The 16,681-nt window shown below is 43.2% G+C and overlaps 1 protein-coding gene across 1 annotated transcript in view; it reads left to right on the top strand.

Moving 5' to 3' along the window:
- The first annotated feature begins 728 nt into the window (after positions 1–728).
- Positions 729–16,681, top strand: part of LOC126253464 (uncharacterized) — a 99,199-nt gene continuing 83,246 nt past the window's right edge. The window contains exon 1 of the mRNA XM_049954860.1: positions 729–1,322. Coding sequence (XP_049810817.1) covers positions 729–1,322 — 594 coding nt within the window. The remainder of the gene's footprint in view (positions 1,323–16,681) is intronic.

Genomic DNA, 16,681 nt, shown 5'->3' with positions numbered 1-16,681 from the left:
ATAGGCGAAGAAAAACAGTTCGCCTACAGCGTAATCTAACAGTGACAGATTTATTCTTTGGTCGCGATAAGTTATTCGGAACAGTAACAACCCTAAGACTCATAGGTGTAACCGACCGGATTGGCTAAATACGGGATGACCACTTAAAAATATTGTATAGAAAAGCAAATGTCAAAAAAAATGGTTCAAATGGCTCTGAGCACTATGGGACTTACATCTGACGTCATCAGTCCCCTAGAACTAAGAACTAGGTAAACCTAACTAACCTAAGGACATCACACACATCCATGCCCGAGGCAGGATTCGAACCTGCGACCGTAGCAGTTGCGCGGTTCCGGACTGAAGTGCCTAGAGCGGCTCGGCCACTGCGGCCGGCTAGCAAATGTCAAGCTGAAATTCAATGAAAGAATCTTGAAGGTGGCTTACAAACCTCTCGTGTGGCACATTTTATAGTATTGATCATCAGTTAATGCATGGGAGCGGGGGATTCAGGGAAGTGCGGCGTGTTTCGTAAGGTCGTTTAGTAAATGCGAGAGCGTTCCTGAGATGCTAGGCAAACACCAGTGACAGACCCTACAAGGAAGGCATTGTGTGTGGCGGAGAGGTCATTCTTCTCATGCAACATTCGCGAATGGGAAAGATCGGATGAGATAGTCGTACTAGAGCTACTATCCGACGCCCACCATAAGATGACTTGCAGATGTTAACGGAAGTTGGATGAGGAGTTGATGCATGTTACAGAAGAGGCTGTGGTCGCGGAACCCCGGGCACCTAACGGCAGCCACGAGGCCGTGTCCCCAGCGCAGAGGGACAAGTCGCCGCAGCAGCAGGAAGTGCGCTACCTGCACAAGAAGTTCAAGAAGGCGGCGGAGGCGGCCGAGGAGCTGGACGGCCACGTGCAGGGGCAGGCGCAGGGCCAGGGGCAGGCGGCGGAAGAGGCGGCGGGCCGGTACGCGTGCCCCTACTGCCGGCTGGCGTGCGCCAAGCCCAGCGTGCTGCAGAAGCACGTGCGCGCGCACACGGGCGAGCGGCCGTTCCCCTGCCGGCCGTGCGGCTTTGCCTTCAAGACGCGCTCCAACCTGTACAAGCACTGCCGCTCGCGCGCGCACTCGCTGCGGCTGGAGGAGGGCGGCGCCGGCGCCGGCGCCCACCCCCAGCCCGCGCAGCCTCCCGAGTCGCCGCCCACGTCGCCCGCCGCGTCCGCTGCCTCCGCCTCTGCCGCCTCCGGCTCTGCCTCCGGAGAGGGAGACGGCGACGGCGACAGCGCCGACGACTACGCCGACGCAGACAGCCGCGACTCCCGGCCGGCTCCGGGCTCTCAGGTAAGTCGTTGCCGGACGCTTTGTAACACTAAGCTTACACAAACTCCGAAACTCGGTTTTCCGTTAAATCCGTACACCGACAGAGCCTCGGCTTGCTCACGCAGAGATTCCAATATTGACTCTGGGAAGGCTAAGGTGCCAGATGTTAAATCCCACAACCGCTATCTGCTCCGTGCAGTGGTGTAATTAGTGTGACTGGCGCCGCACGGAGTCGCCGCGTGGTTTGAGGCGTCATGTCAGGGACTGCGCGACCCCTCTCGTCGGACGTTAGAGTCCTCCCTCTGGCAGGGATGTGTGTGTTGTTATTAGCGTAGGTTAGTCTAAGTAGTGTGTAAGTCTAGTGACCGATGACCTAAGCAGTTTGGTCCCTTAGGAATTCACACACATTTGAACATTTGAAAATCCTTGCTAGCGACAATTCCTCAATTGCTTTTTTTTTCACTCCTCAAATACAGCAGACCACAATACATTTGGGTAAGAACTGATTCAGCTGCGATGTCATCAGTTTGAAAATAAGAAAACGGACTGTGGAAGCAGTTGTTCAGGGCAGTAGTCGTCAAACTCAATTATTCTTGAGGCCCACGGTTCTCAGGGGGGACCGCGCCTACTCGTCGGCACTGGTATATGGGGGCTCGGCCAGAGAAGAAAGTGAAAGGAGTGGGAGCTACAGATGATAAGGTGTTGAGAAATACATATTTCCTTATTTTCAATTTTTACGTCAACTGTAAATAAACCTGACTAATGGTCAATATATTGTCTTAATTAGCAGTTTCTTAAAAGACGTGATAAGGGAGGGCAAAGAAAAATTTTGGATTGCAAATAAAAATCCTTCAGGGGGCCGTAACGCATACACGAGAATTTCGTATATAAATTAGTTTCATTATTTTACAGTTGATGATTTACATTTGTGGGGGTGATATTCACCGTAAAAACAGCGGGAGACGTAACTTTCTCGACATCTTTCACGCGATATAAACGCTGCATCTTTACAATTACATGGTTATTACAATTACATTGTTATAAAATTTCTGTAGAGAAACAAATTTGGTTTACATTGATAAAAGGTTCTTTCTCATCGCAGTATTTCGCAGCAAAGCAGACACAACGCTAAGTTTCGCCAAATACTGGCGACAATAGTTGGCTATGTACAATGGAATCTATTTTGATGCAGACTTGTTCAAAGTCAAAATGCAAGTAACGAAATACGAATTCATATACTCTTTAATTACAGTTTATTTTTGAGATGTTATTTGCAGAATCATAGGGACACTAAAAGTACAATCGTTGGTTGGAAATTTATTTGTAGTCCCCAGATTTTCCTTTGCCTTTTCCTGTTCATATCTCATACCTCTTATTAAAATATTAATAAATATAATATATCGGTCACTTTGCAGTTTAAGTAACGTAAACATTGGAAATAATAAAGAGAAATGCTACCATTCCGTAATGTTTCCGCTGCGCTGGTCGCTACCTTCACTCTATGCTTACGTAAAATGACTCGTGCCTCGCTCGTCCCGCACCAAAAACGCTATTTTTTTCCCAAAGCTCGGCCATCTGGAGTTCACATTGCTGTTGCTTCCATTTTTGTTTTCCGCAAGTTGGGTCCCATGCAAACGCTGTGCTTTGGATCTTTGTTTGCAGTCTTCACGCCGGCCACAGATGGTGTTACCTGTACTTAGTGTCCACAGCGCATTCATCCCGTAGTGTGTCTGACGGATTCCGTCAGCTTTTGGTCTTTCTCTCTCTCTCTCTCTCTCTCTCTCTCTCTCTCTCTCTGTCTACATGATCACTCTGCAGTTCACAATTAAGTGCCTCAACTACCTTCAACCTATTTCTCGACCATATCACTCTCGCAGGAACCGCCCCGCCCCCCTCACACACACACACACACACACACACACACACACACACACACACACACACACACACACAACTTTCCACGCGAGCTCTAATCACGCTTATTTATTAGTTATCATTGCTTCTTATGTAGGCGGGTGCCAATAAATTATTTTCGCATTCTGAAGAGAAAGTTGGTGATTGAAGTTTTATGAGAAGATCCTGCAGCAACGAAAAACGCCTTTGTTTTAGTGGTTGTCCACCCAATTCGTGTATCTTATCTGTGGCATTCTCCCACATTTAGCGATAATACAAAATGAGCTGCCCTTCTTTGAATTTTCCCGATGTTCTCTGTCAATCTATCTGATGCAGATCCCACACCGCACAGTAATACTCCAGAAGAGGACTGCCAAGCGTGTTGTAAGCAGTCTGTTCAGTAGACCCGTTGCATATTCTACGTGTTTTGTCCATAAGTCGCAGTCTTCGGTTTGCTTTCACCACGACATCATCTGTGTGTTCGTACCAGTTTAAGTTATTCGTAATTGTAATCCATAAGTATTAAACTGGATTTACAGCCTGTAGATTTGTGTAATTTATCGTGTAACCAAAATTTAGCTAATTCGTTGTGGCAGTCATGTCGATCGTTTCACCCTTTTCATTATTTAGAGTCAATTGGCACTTTTCGGACTGTACCTACATGTTATCTAAATATTTTACAATTCGTTTACATCATCTGATGACTTTACAAAGCAGTAAATGACAGCACCATTTGCAAACAATGAGAGGGCTACTATATTGCCTCCTAAATCATTTGCATAGATCAGGAACAGCAGAGGGCCTATAACAGTTCCTTGGTGAACGCGCCAGATATTGCTCCTGTTTTACTCTAAGACTTTCCGTCAGTGACTACGAACTGTGACCTTTCTGACGGAAATTACAAATCCATTCGCACAACTGACACGACACTCCGTAGGCACGTAATGTAATTAGAAGTCGTTTGTGAGGAACGGTGTGGAAATCTGAAAGTATGGAATCAATTTGACATCCCCTGTCGATAGCACTCATTAGCTTGTGAGAGTAAAGAGCTTGTGTTTTTCATAAGAATTGTATTGTCTGAAGCCATGTTGGGTGTTTATCAAGAAGTCATTTTCTTCGAGGTAATTCATAATGTTCGAACACGGTGTATGTTCCAAAATCCCGCTGCAAATCTTTCGTACCTTTAGATACGAATCTTTCGAAAAGCGAGGGTTGTCTATAATTGCTATGGAGCTATTGTATCAAAGTACTTTGGAAGGAAACTGACTAATATTCAATCTCGACGGGAGAACTTGCCGTTATTAGGTGTTTTTAAGCTGCTTCGCTATACCGAGGGAATTTACTTCGAAGTGTCTCATGTTGGCAGCTGTTCTTGATTCGAATCCTGGAATATTTGTTTCGTCCTCTTTTGGGAAGGAATTTCGGAAAGTCGTGTTTAGTAACTATGCTTTGCTGCCACTATTATCAGTAACATTATCATTGCTATAGTCCAATGAAGGTGTTGATTGTGTCTTGCGGCTGGTGTACTTTACGATCTGAATCTCTTTGGGTTTTCTGCTAGATTTTAAGACATAATTTCGTTGCGGAAACTGTTATAAGCATCTGGCATTAAAGTTTGCGTTAACTTTCGAGCTGTAAAACTTCGTTTGCACTCAAATCTGGTCTGTGTTTTCCGTTGCTTCTGCAGCAGTGTTCTGACCGTTTTGTATACCATGGGGGATCAGTACCATCTCTTAGTAATTTATTTGGTACATATCTGTAAATTGCTGTCAGTACTATTTGTCTGATCCAAACCACCACTGGTCTGCGCTTGCATCTTCAGATTGGAAGGAGTGGAGAATGTCTGTTAGGAAGCCTTCTAGCTAATTTTTATCTGCTACTTGAAATAGATACATTTTGAGTTTATTTTTGATGTGTTTGGATATTATGGTAGTCGGTCTTACTACAACCACCTTGTGGTTGTAGTAATATATATATATATATATATATATATATATATATATATATATATATATATATATATATATATATATATATATATATATAAAATTGAGCGACATTGAGATGCGTGAAAAACTAGCTTTTCTTGAAAAAGAGCGCAAATTACCCACACTATACACATCAAGTGTTTGATAATGAGAGCTGTTTTATGCAGAGGCGTTAGATTCTTTAAAGAATAGGGAGTGGGGTGGTTACTAGTCGCTCCGTTGTTAAAATCATTGCTCGATTCCTGCTATAATTAAAACAGTTAGTTTCTAAGTTCGACACAGCACGATATGCATGTTCGTACATGTATCTGTTGCGTAAAGTAGAGATTAGTGCAGCTGCTACGCCTGCTAATAAACATCCAGCAGCTGTGGTAATATTTGAGAGAGATCTACGTGTTGCAGCAGGGCAGCGTTTTCGAATTTCTCGCTGAAAAACGTATTTTGTGTTACGGCGTTCTGTGGGGTAATTTCATCACGTATGTTCCTGATACTGATGCTTTCTTTCGAATTGATTGCTTTCAGAGACAAATGAGCGGTGCAAACTCTTCTCCAGTTGATGACCCCTATATTCTGACGAAGGTTTCTCCTGGAATGAGATGGCTTTTTTGTTTTACTCAAAATGTAAATTTGTCACCAGAGTTTACAAATGAATCTAAATGGATACTGGGTAAAGGAAGCGTGGAAATACTGTGGCTTATGGTCTGAATACGCTGTTCATCCCCGTCTTGCAACTTGTCCCATAACAAATATCAGTCCTAAAATCTACCGTTTAGGTACCCAGGGAATTAAACAGTTTATTTCTTTGAGTATTTTACTGCTATGACTATAATGATAGTCTTCAATGTTAGCACTCAAATTATGTTGTATCTTTCTGTTAAGAGTATGTTATGTACTATGCAAGTGTTGTGCAGTGCAGTCGTCGACTGATTATCGTTACTGTAATAAGCGACTCATACCATGCGCATAGGTTTCAAAAAAGCCGAAATTGTGGTTGCATATTACCACAGCGTGTCGTTAATTCAATGAAAAAGGATAATGAGGAGCTCTCGGTAATTCTACACGCATGGTATTATACCTGGTCAGAATAGGCCAGAGCTGAGGTAGGAGTATGACGTTCTTGTAATGCTTATAAAACAGCGTGAATACAACGTAAGGAGAACTTAGTTAACTTTCTCTCGATCGTACTGTAGCTGGAATTGGAAAAGTCACTGCCAGCTTTAATGTGGCCTTTTCCCGCTGTGCGTCTCAAGCACTATGAACTCAGCAAGAGGTGCATAGATTAGCAGAATGGGCTCGCATTTAGAAGGAAGAAGGTTAAACACTCCATCTTGCCATCTAAATTCAGGGTTTCCGCAAAATCGCCTTTGGCGAATAACAATAAACAGCTTTGGAAATGCATGCCACAGCCAATATTCTACTCAGACATTGTAGTCCATCGATCTTCAATACCAATATTAAGCCCTCGCTTCCCCAAATAAAGTGAGAAAAAGGCAGAAATTGACGCTAGAAATTATTGGCGTAGAAAGAGTTCTCGTCTGACAGTTGCCTTATTCTCTCTCGTAGACATACCATATACATCGTTCCATGGGCTTACACTGTTGGAGATAGCAATAATTTTTCCCCCATTATTAATTCTTGTTCTCGAACGATTAATTGTTTCTGTGTTTACTGTCGCAGTATAAAAATTCACAGAGGAGACTTGACTCGTGCAGGAGTATTCCAGTTTTCATATGCGGAAATAGCAGCGTAACGACTATTATAAAGTAGCGCTCATGATTTAATACGGTATTAAATAAATGCAGTAAACATTCATAAATCATCTTCTGATGTTTAGCTACGTGAAAAACAAACATCGGCTAATGTTATCTAACTACTCTGAAAATAGCCATTTTTCTTGGTCTTTATATCGAGTTGAATTTCTTTAGTAACAATTCAAAACTGAAAAATATGTGTTGGTATCTCGTGGATGACATGCTTGTATAGTGAAAGTAACGCGAGTTTGCAATTTATAATCGCATAAACACCCATCGGACTAACTTACACTGAAATAAGGTTGCACGTTCTGTCGTCCGTGGAGGCCTGCTATTGGAGCTGCGATCGTACAGCTGCGTCACACGATACAGATAAGCACTATCTTGATTTTAATATCCCCTCGTAATTTGCTCAGATAACAGCGTCATACAGAAGTAGTGTCGCCAATGTGTACCGATTGCTATGCGGTAGACTTGCAGGTCAGTACAAAAAAAAAAAAGACGTGGTTTTGCAGCTGTCAAATGTATTGCATTTTCCACTTTAATAGTTAATTTTTGGGCGTGTTTGGTGCTGTTGTAATGTATGTTTACAGCAGAGTGTAAATAGTTTCTGAGACAGATACACCTAAATTGCACTGCTAGCAGAAAACTCGCGTTTGCATTAGTTATTTTCAAGATAGATGGATCGTGTAAAAACAATAAGTTCTCTTAATGGCTACAAGCCGACCATTTGCATGAATGTTTTAATACGTGCTATATTTACTTTATACATGATCTACAGTTAAGGCACTTAGTTGAAAAACATACATACATTGTTTACAAAGTTTTTCGCGAGCGCTGTGTGAATACTTAGTCTTGATAATTTTTCCTGCTTGTCCACTGTCCATAGACAAGCTTAGCGACCAAACATTGAGTACAGTGGCATTCTAGCAGCCGTTGTTTTGGTTCCTCCACCTGCTCCCATTTCTTTTAGCCTCGAAGTAAGTTTATTACTACTTACTACACTTAACTTATTTTTAAGGGGACTCGATCCATTGTAAAATATTTTTAATATTTTTATGGCTGCCTGACTGTCCACTACTTTGTGTTACGTTAACTGTGGTACGGTATCTTTTTGCTGAATGTACGTCAATTATCCGCAAAGTAGTTACAAAATTTTATTGTAATTAAATAGGAAACTTAAAAGAACATCATTTTTCGACATAGTCTCCTTGCGTTTCAACGCACTTGGTCCATCGTTGTACAAGCTTCCTGATGCCCTCATAAAAGAAGGTTCTCGGTTGAGCTGTGAGCCAGGAATGCACCGTTTCTTTCACTGCCTCGTCCGTGGCAAATCGACAGCCCCTTAATGCCTGTTTGAGTGGACCAAACAAGTGATAGTCAGAAGGGGCAAGATCGGGACTGTATGGAGGATGATTCAGTACTTCAAATTTGAGTTTATGGAGCGTTTCAGCAGTGCGGGCAGCAGTATGCGGACGGGCATTGTCGTGCAACAAAACACCTTTTGACAGCAATCCCTGGCGTTTGCTTCGAATTGCAGGCTTTAGCCTGTCAGTAATCATCTCACTGTAACGTACACTGTTTATTGTTGTGCCCCTTTCCCCGTAATGTTCCAGTATTGGACCTTGTGCGTCCCAAAAAACCGTAGTATTTTTCCTGCGGACGGTTGGGTGTTGAACTTTTTCTCGCAGAGCGAATTTGGATGTTTCCATTCCATATTCTGTCGTTTACTCACCGGCTCGTAATACTGGATCCATGTTTCGTCACCGTTAATTATCTTGTCTAAGAAGTTATCCCCTTTGTTACCATAGCGATCCAAACGTTTTTTTAGATGTCCAAGAGCGTTTGTTTATGCAAGTGTGTGAGTTGTTTTGTGACCCATCTTGCACAAACTATATGAAACCCAAGTCTGTTGAGGATGATTTCGTAGGCAGAACCGTGACTAATTTGCAGACGATGTGCCACTTCGTCAATAGTTAATCGTCTGTCTAAGAGACTCATTTCACGTGAACGCTCAATGGTTTCTTCATTTGTGGCGGTAAACGGTCGTCCGGTTCCTTCATCGTGCGTAACACTTGTGCGACCATTTCGGAATTGTTCAGTCCATTAGTAGACACTCCGTTGTGGCAAAACACTGTTCCCGTACTGTGCCGAAAGTCTTCGATGAATTTCGGCCCCTGATACGCCTTCCGACCAAAAAAAAAAAAAAAAAAAAAAAAAAAAAAAAAAAAAAAAAAAAAAAAAAAACCGGATCACTGAACGTTGTTATTCTTTGGTGCAAATAGGCAGCGGAGCAGCTATGATTAACAGCACGGCAGCGATAACGAAACTAACCTAGCGGCTTCAAAATCGAAAAAAGATATAACAACAAATAAACAAAGTATGCGTCATAAAAGTAAAACGACAGTACTAGCAAAATAAACGAAAATACATATCTAAATTGCAGATAATAAGTGACTTACCTTCGTATATTGTTAGCCGTTATCTGTGAACGGTCTACTGTGCGCGTATTTTATAAATGAATATTTAAAACGTACATATGTTGTCTAATATTGATATACAAATATTAACTTGTTGTATGGATGCCGTACTGTAGGTTTCGTTCAAATGGCTCTGAGCACTATGGGACTTAACACCTAATGTCATCAGTCCCCTAGAACTCAGAACTACTTAAACCTAACTAACCTAAGAACATTACACACACCCATGCCCAAGGCAGGATTCGAACCTGCGACCGTAGCGGTCGCGCGGTTCCGGACTGAAGCGCCTAGAACCACTCGGCCAGTTCGGCCGGCATAGATTTCGTACTTTTATGTTTAGTATTTGTGGTACAGCTGAGGTACTGGTGAAATTGTAAATTTTTTAAACATATATCTGAAATGCACCTCCCAGCAATAATTGTAGCTCTTTTGTATTTCGAAATTTCTCAGCGCTGCGTTAATGTTAGTTCAAAATACGATTCGGTATTTGAGGTTAAGGACGAAAACATGTACTCATGCCAATCTGCTCATTTGCGCTGCTTTTAACGGCTCTTAAGGCATAACAACCGTTACTCAAATCTGAGTTAAGATCTGCCGCATGATTCGTATTACTTTGGATCCATAGACCAAAGAATTTAGTCTCGCCACTGATTGATGCCATAATATGTTTCCCTGTTTCCTCTCACGGCACATCGGTAATCAACAAGAATGTGTTTTGTTTCTGAGTGGTTGCATGTTTTGTTGAAATTTTATTGTTTCACTTAATGTTACAGTGCTCACCACTGTGAAGTAAGTGGCAGAAGGTACCGGAGTACGCCCCACGGTACCAGCTGTTAGGGCTTTCTCCCATTCCATTCGCTTATGGAGCGCGTAAAGAATGACTGCTTAAATGAATGTAGCGACAATACGTAGGGCGTTGCGATGTATTCCTAGATCCATGGCTTAAAGTTGGTTGTAGAAACTATCTAAGTAGGTTTTCACGGAATGGTTTAACATTCCCTGACAGTCCTGTTTCGTATGGGACCCATACTCTTCAGCAGTATTCCAGAATGGGTCGCACGAGTGTTTTGTATACAGCTTCCTTTGTAGTGTGTTTGCTTTCCCCTAGTGTTCCAGCAATCACCTTATTTACCTACGACTGAGACTAGCCGGCCGGTGTGGCCGTGCGGTTCTAGGTGCTTAAGTCTGGAACCGCGTGACCGCTACGGTCGCAGATTCGAATCCTGCCTCGGGCATGGGTGTGTGTGATGTCCTTAGGTTAGTTAGGTTTAAGTAGTTCTAAGTTCTAGGGGCTGATGACCACATATGTTAAGTCCCATAGTGCTCAGAGCCATTTGAACCATTTTTACGACTGAGACTGTGGGATGGTTACATTTCATATCCGTACAGATTGCTACACTCAGCTAACTGTATAACAATTAACGAATTTTGCCAATCTTGGCACCACTTAAAAATCTTATCAAGGTCTGACTGACTTTTCTCACTGTCAGTACTTCGTAATATAAGGGGCGATCGAAAAGTTTGCGTTCGAAGGCCAAACAGTTCAGAATCTGTATGCCAGTCAGTCAAAGCGCCGTGAGCAATGAAGCACTCACCCCACCGACCCACTAGGTTGAAGATACCCACCTGTTGGTAAAACATGTGCCCTGCTGCGTGAAGTAGTACGTGTCGATCCTACATGGCCTTTTTGAAGGGACAGAAGGCGTGATAATGGCATCAGGACTAGAGGGCGGGTACTCGAATATCTCGCACTTGTCTTCCAGTTCAGGCTGAAGTCGGAGATCAATCGGCGTCTTGAGTCGAATACGACCAACACGGAGACGCGTCGAGTCACCATTCCACAATGCTGGTTTTGAGCAGACATACTGCCCCATACACATTCTTCCTTCTCGACGGGTGTCTACCGGTGTTTGTCCTTTTGCAGCCAAGAAAAGAATAACACGAAGTTGGTCCTGTTGAACGCTTTTAGTACTAAAGTCTCCATAGTTCACGTTTCCGCATTTGCCGCACGCACTTCGGAAGACGAGACTGCCACACTAATCTCTTTCCTATATGTCGGCGCCTATAAGCACATCGGACGAAAAGTAAGTCACCCATATGAAATTATTACCCTGGACGTGACCACAACTGCCTGGATCCGGTTAGGAAGTGTGCCCACAACGTTGTACGTGAACATCGCATCCATGTTACGCCACTCGCTGAGGATTTGTCGCACAGTTCCACAAAGCTGCGGGGATGCTAATGTCGGCATTTTTACCCGCTGTTCCGACACGTTCCACAGATTTTCTATGGGGCTCAAGTCAGATAATTTTTCAGGCCAGTTGAGTTTTGAAAGTGAGGGAGAGTGTTCGGAAAACCACTCACATATTCTTTCACCCCGATGAACTGTGCTGTTCTCGTCTTTTGTGCCTGTGTGAGCAATAGCTTCTCTTGAGGTGACAGACTCCGATGTTCATTTCGTGCAGTTCCCGTCGCAATGTTATCTCGCTAACAGGTTGGGATGGATCTTCATTGCCGGCCGCTGTGGCCGAGCGGTTCTAGGCGCTTAAGTCTGGAACCGCGCGACCGTTACGGTCGCAGGTTCGAATCCTGCCTCGGGCATGGATGTGTGTGATGTCCTTAGGTTAGTTAGGTTTAAGTAGTTCCAAGTTCTAGGGGACTGATGACCTCAGCTGTTAAGTCCCAAAGTGCTCAGAGCTATTTGAACCATTTGGATCTTCATTCAGTGCCTGAAGCAATTATTGTCGGGTTTGGTAGCGATTCTGATTCAGAAGCCGTGAAACTCGTCCAAGGTCCCTATCAGTCAGGATCTCTTTCAGACCGTAATTCTGACTTGGTTTTCCGTGGCCACGTGTGTTACACTACTGCTTGTGGACATGTCGAACACTCCGCATCGTCACACATTGTATGGCCACGGGTGCGGCCAAACACGATTGCCCCTTTTTTTGCCACTGTCACGTCGCTGCATGTTCGCTTGAAACACAAGTGTCTCACCGATTGGTGCTGCCTTATGCTCACGTAGAGGCAGTGCGCGTGCGGTTGAGCAGGTGACTCGATCGCTGCACCATCTACGAGGGCCGTTCAGAAAGTAACCTCCGGTTGATTTAAAAAAATACACCAAGTTAAATAAAAATATTTTAATATATACATCTTACAACTACATCTTTGCACTATTTTTCTACATAGTCTCCATAGCGATTGAGGCACTTATCGTATCTCTTCACAAGCTTTGAAATTCCTTCTGCATAAAAATCACCCGCTTGTGCCTGGAGCCAGCCTGTGACCGCATCTTTGAGCTCTTCGTCGTCATCAAACCGCTGTGACCCGAGCCATTTCTTCAAATGCATGAAGAGGTGATAATCACTTGGCGCCAGGTCTGGGCTGTAAGGTGGATGGTTGATAACGTCCCACTTGAAGGACTCAAGAAGGGCCGTTGTTCTGCGAGCAGAGTGAGGACGGGCGTTATCGTGCAAAAAAACGATACCGGAAGTCAGCATAGCACGGCGTTTGTTCTGTATAGCCCGTCGTAACTTTTTTATTGTTTCACAGTACACGTCTTGATTAATGGTCGTACCACGTTCCATGAATTCAACCAACAACACCCCTTTGGCATCCCAAAACACCGTTGCCATCAGTTTTCTGGCAGAAAAATCTTGCGAGGCTTTTCTTGGTTTGGTAGGCGAATTTGAATGTGCCCACATCTTTGATTGTTCTTTTGGCTCAGGGTTCACGTACTTAATCCAGGTTTCGTCACCGGTCACGATTCTGTTTAACAATGGTTCTCCTTCGTCCTCATAACGTGACAGAAAGTCTAATGCAGAGGCCATTCTTTGAGTTTTGTGGTGGTCGGTAAGAATTTTGGGCACCCATCGTGCACAGAACTTACGGTAACCCAATCTTGCTGTCACTATCTCGTACAAGAGAGTCTTAGAAATCTGTGGAAAACCAGTAGACAACTCCGACATTGAGAAACGTCGATTTTCACGAACTTTTGCATCAACTGTCTGAACGAGTTCGTCAGTCACCAATGATGGTCTACCACTCCTCTCTTCATCATGAACGTTTTCTCGTCCACTTTTAAATAAACGTACCCATTCACGGACAACTCCTTCACTCATAACTCTTGGTCCGTACCCGGCACAAAGCTCACGATGAATAGCTGCTGCAGAATATCCTTTGGCTGTAAAAAACCTTATGACAGCACGCACTTCACATTTGGCGGGGTTTTCTATTGCAGCACACATTTCAATCTGCCACAAAAACTAAACTAGCGCAGGTACGACGTTCACTCGACCACGGCTTGATGCCGACTGACCTGTTGAGTGCGTGAACGCACAGATGACGTCGCTACTCCCCCCCACAACCCGCACTGTGACCAATCGGAGGTTACTTTCTGAACCGCCCTCGTATAAAGGCTTTACGATTCAACTGCGCGTGAGCCCTGAGTTTGCCTGGTGACTTTACAAAAAATGGTTCAAATGGCTCTGAGCACTATGGCACTTAACTTCTGAGGTCATCAGTCCCCTAGAACTTAGAACTATTTAAACCTAACTAACCTAAGGACATCACACACATCCATGCCCGAGGCAGGATTCGAACCTGCGACCGTAGCGGTCGCGCGGTTCCGGACTGACGCGCCTTGAACCGCTCGGCCACACTGGCCGGCGGTGACTTTACAACCGCATGGAAATCGCGCTACGTGGGATATACGCTGCAGCAACGCCCTCAAACGGAAACTTTTTGATCGCATCTTACATAGGTAACTGCATGAACTGCGAATGTCTGAGACTACAATTGATGTTGTCTGCTGCAAGCCATTAATATACAACAGCAATGGTCACAGAACACTTCCTTGAGGCACACCCCGGAGTTACTCTAGATCTGTCAGTGAATCTCCATCCAAGGTAACATACTGTGTTCTACCAACCAAGAAATCCTCAGTGTAGTCATAAATCTCACTTGGTACCCCATATAGGTGTACTTTCGATGATGAGCGCGTGTGTGTTACTGAGTCAAATGCCTTTTGAAAGCCAAGAGAAACTGCGTTTGTCTGCTTTGATCCTTGGCTTTCAGTATGTCATGTTAGAAAAGCGAGAGTAGGGTTTCACAGGATCCATGTTATGGGAATATGTGCTGGTTGGCATGGAGGAGGTCATTTGTTCTTCTTGTAGATGGGTGCGATCTGTGCTATCTTCAGAGCACTGGTCACAGTTCTCAGTTCCAGTGATCTTTGGTGTATTATGGTTCCAAGAAGTGTTAACTCAGTCACAAACTCGATATAGAATATGATACGGATTCCACCAGTCCCGGGAGCGTTGTTTAGTTTTAATGATTTCAGGTGCTTCTCAACGTCATTGTCATTAGTAATCTCTTTTACTCATCTTTGCAGTGGTACCAGTATTAAATTGATGCATTCCTTTATAAAGGAACATTTGGAAACGGCGTTAAGAATTTCTGCTTTTGCTTTTGTACCTTCAATTTCAGTTGCTGTTTCACCCATTAGCGTCTGGACGCTTAACTTTGGTGCCACTACCAGCCTTTACATACAATGCCCCTACCTGAGCGAAAAGTCTCAGGAACCGCATTGAGATAAGGATAGCTGAGTCTTGGTCCTAGATGACATCTTGCCAATCAGGCTTAAATGGTTTTTCGAACTGTATTTTACGCGTAATTAATACTGCTTTTCGACATTGTCGTGGCCGTTAAGACGATGTGATATCCAAGGAATGCTAGTGAATCCTCCACAGTCGCAGAATGTGGTTGTTTGATACGCTGTTTCTCCGAGGAACTGTTCTATTTTCAGGAGGGTGGAGGCTCGAATCTTCATCCGGCCATCCTGAATTAAGTTTTCTGTGATTTACCTAAATTACTTCTGGTAAATATTGGGATTGTTCCCACAAGGCCATGGTGGACGGAAGACAGTCTCCACTTGCTGTTTATACGTCCTATCTTTCTGGATAATTCGCTACAGAAAGGAATAAATGAAATGGCCGCTTTCTTCTGAGGTTCCTCAAGAGGTGGAGATATTTATTTATCTCTAATCTCGAGAAAATAGATTTCATGTAGTGCACTCAATTCCGAGCACGCGCGCCAGTGGTAAAGCGAGAATGAAATATTCAAATTGTTCCCCATACTTCATAAACTGTTTGGGATACTGTCGTAAGTTACTGATCTGTTTTGCTCTCAGTTGCTAGTTTAATACTGCACTGTTTCAGGATTGTGTCCCAATTTCAGCAACACTAGAATGTTGGCGAATCTTCGTAAGCTCTGCAGTGTTTTGGCAAAAGATGCAAGTTGTAACATGTCACGAGAGAAATTTCGGTATTATTCAGAAGGCTAACAAGTCAGTCCAAAATAAGTCGCTGTTTTTGTGGCATTTTCAATAGAATTCTGTAACTCATCTCAATATCTTTTGATATGTGACAGATATAATCTATTTTCATCTTGATCAGCAGTTTCCTGCGGCCCATAAATGAAATTAACCACATTTTTACGAACAGACCTATTCTCCTTTTTGGCTCTGGAATAGTTCTTCTTGAGATGATATGTTTTGTAGCTCTGAAGCTGTGGTCCCTTTGACAACTTGCAGAAGCATGTTAACTACTCGTCAATGGAAAAAATAACTATCAATATCTTTGGTGAACCAAAAGATGTTTGAGATGAAAATACGATCAAAATAATGTGATGCTAGGTGTGAATTTTTTTATATTTCTTTGATCGCCGAGTGTAGCAAATAAAAAAGCTTTCGTTTTACTACTAGTTCTTCATTATTAAAAACATACCGAGTTAAAATATTCCACTGAAATTGCGGAATAAGAAGAGATTTATTGGCTGTTTACACATTTTCTTCTTCAGAGAATCGTCATCAGTAGTGAATTTTGACCAACTGCGCCAAGATCCTGAAACAGCTGTTTTTTGTTTTTAGTGAGTAACTGAGGACAAGGCAGGTCAGCAGTTCATGTAATAGCACATTCTCAGTATAAAAAAACATGCCATGTTTGCAGCAAAACCCACAGGAATTTTCATTTCACCAGCTATCGACGGCCTTAAAAATTAATGTGTTTCATTGAAAAAAAATTATAGTTACTTGAATAACGTGGTGGATAATGAAGTTTCGTATAATAACTATATTGCAAAATACTCTTCTTTTTGCATGCTAACGGTTGCCAAAATATTGTATCCATATTTCAGACCGTGTGAGATATGATGAACGTTACGAATATTTCATCCTGGTTTCATCGCTGGTGTGTGCGATCAGGTTTGATGCG

This window comes from Schistocerca nitens, chromosome 1, assembly GCF_023898315.1.
Source record: "Schistocerca nitens isolate TAMUIC-IGC-003100 chromosome 1, iqSchNite1.1, whole genome shotgun sequence".
In the NCBI taxonomy this organism is placed as follows: domain Eukaryota; kingdom Metazoa; phylum Arthropoda; class Insecta; order Orthoptera; family Acrididae; genus Schistocerca; species Schistocerca nitens.
The sequence above is the reverse complement of the archived record's forward strand: the minus strand, read 5'-3'. Positions and strand labels throughout refer to the sequence as shown.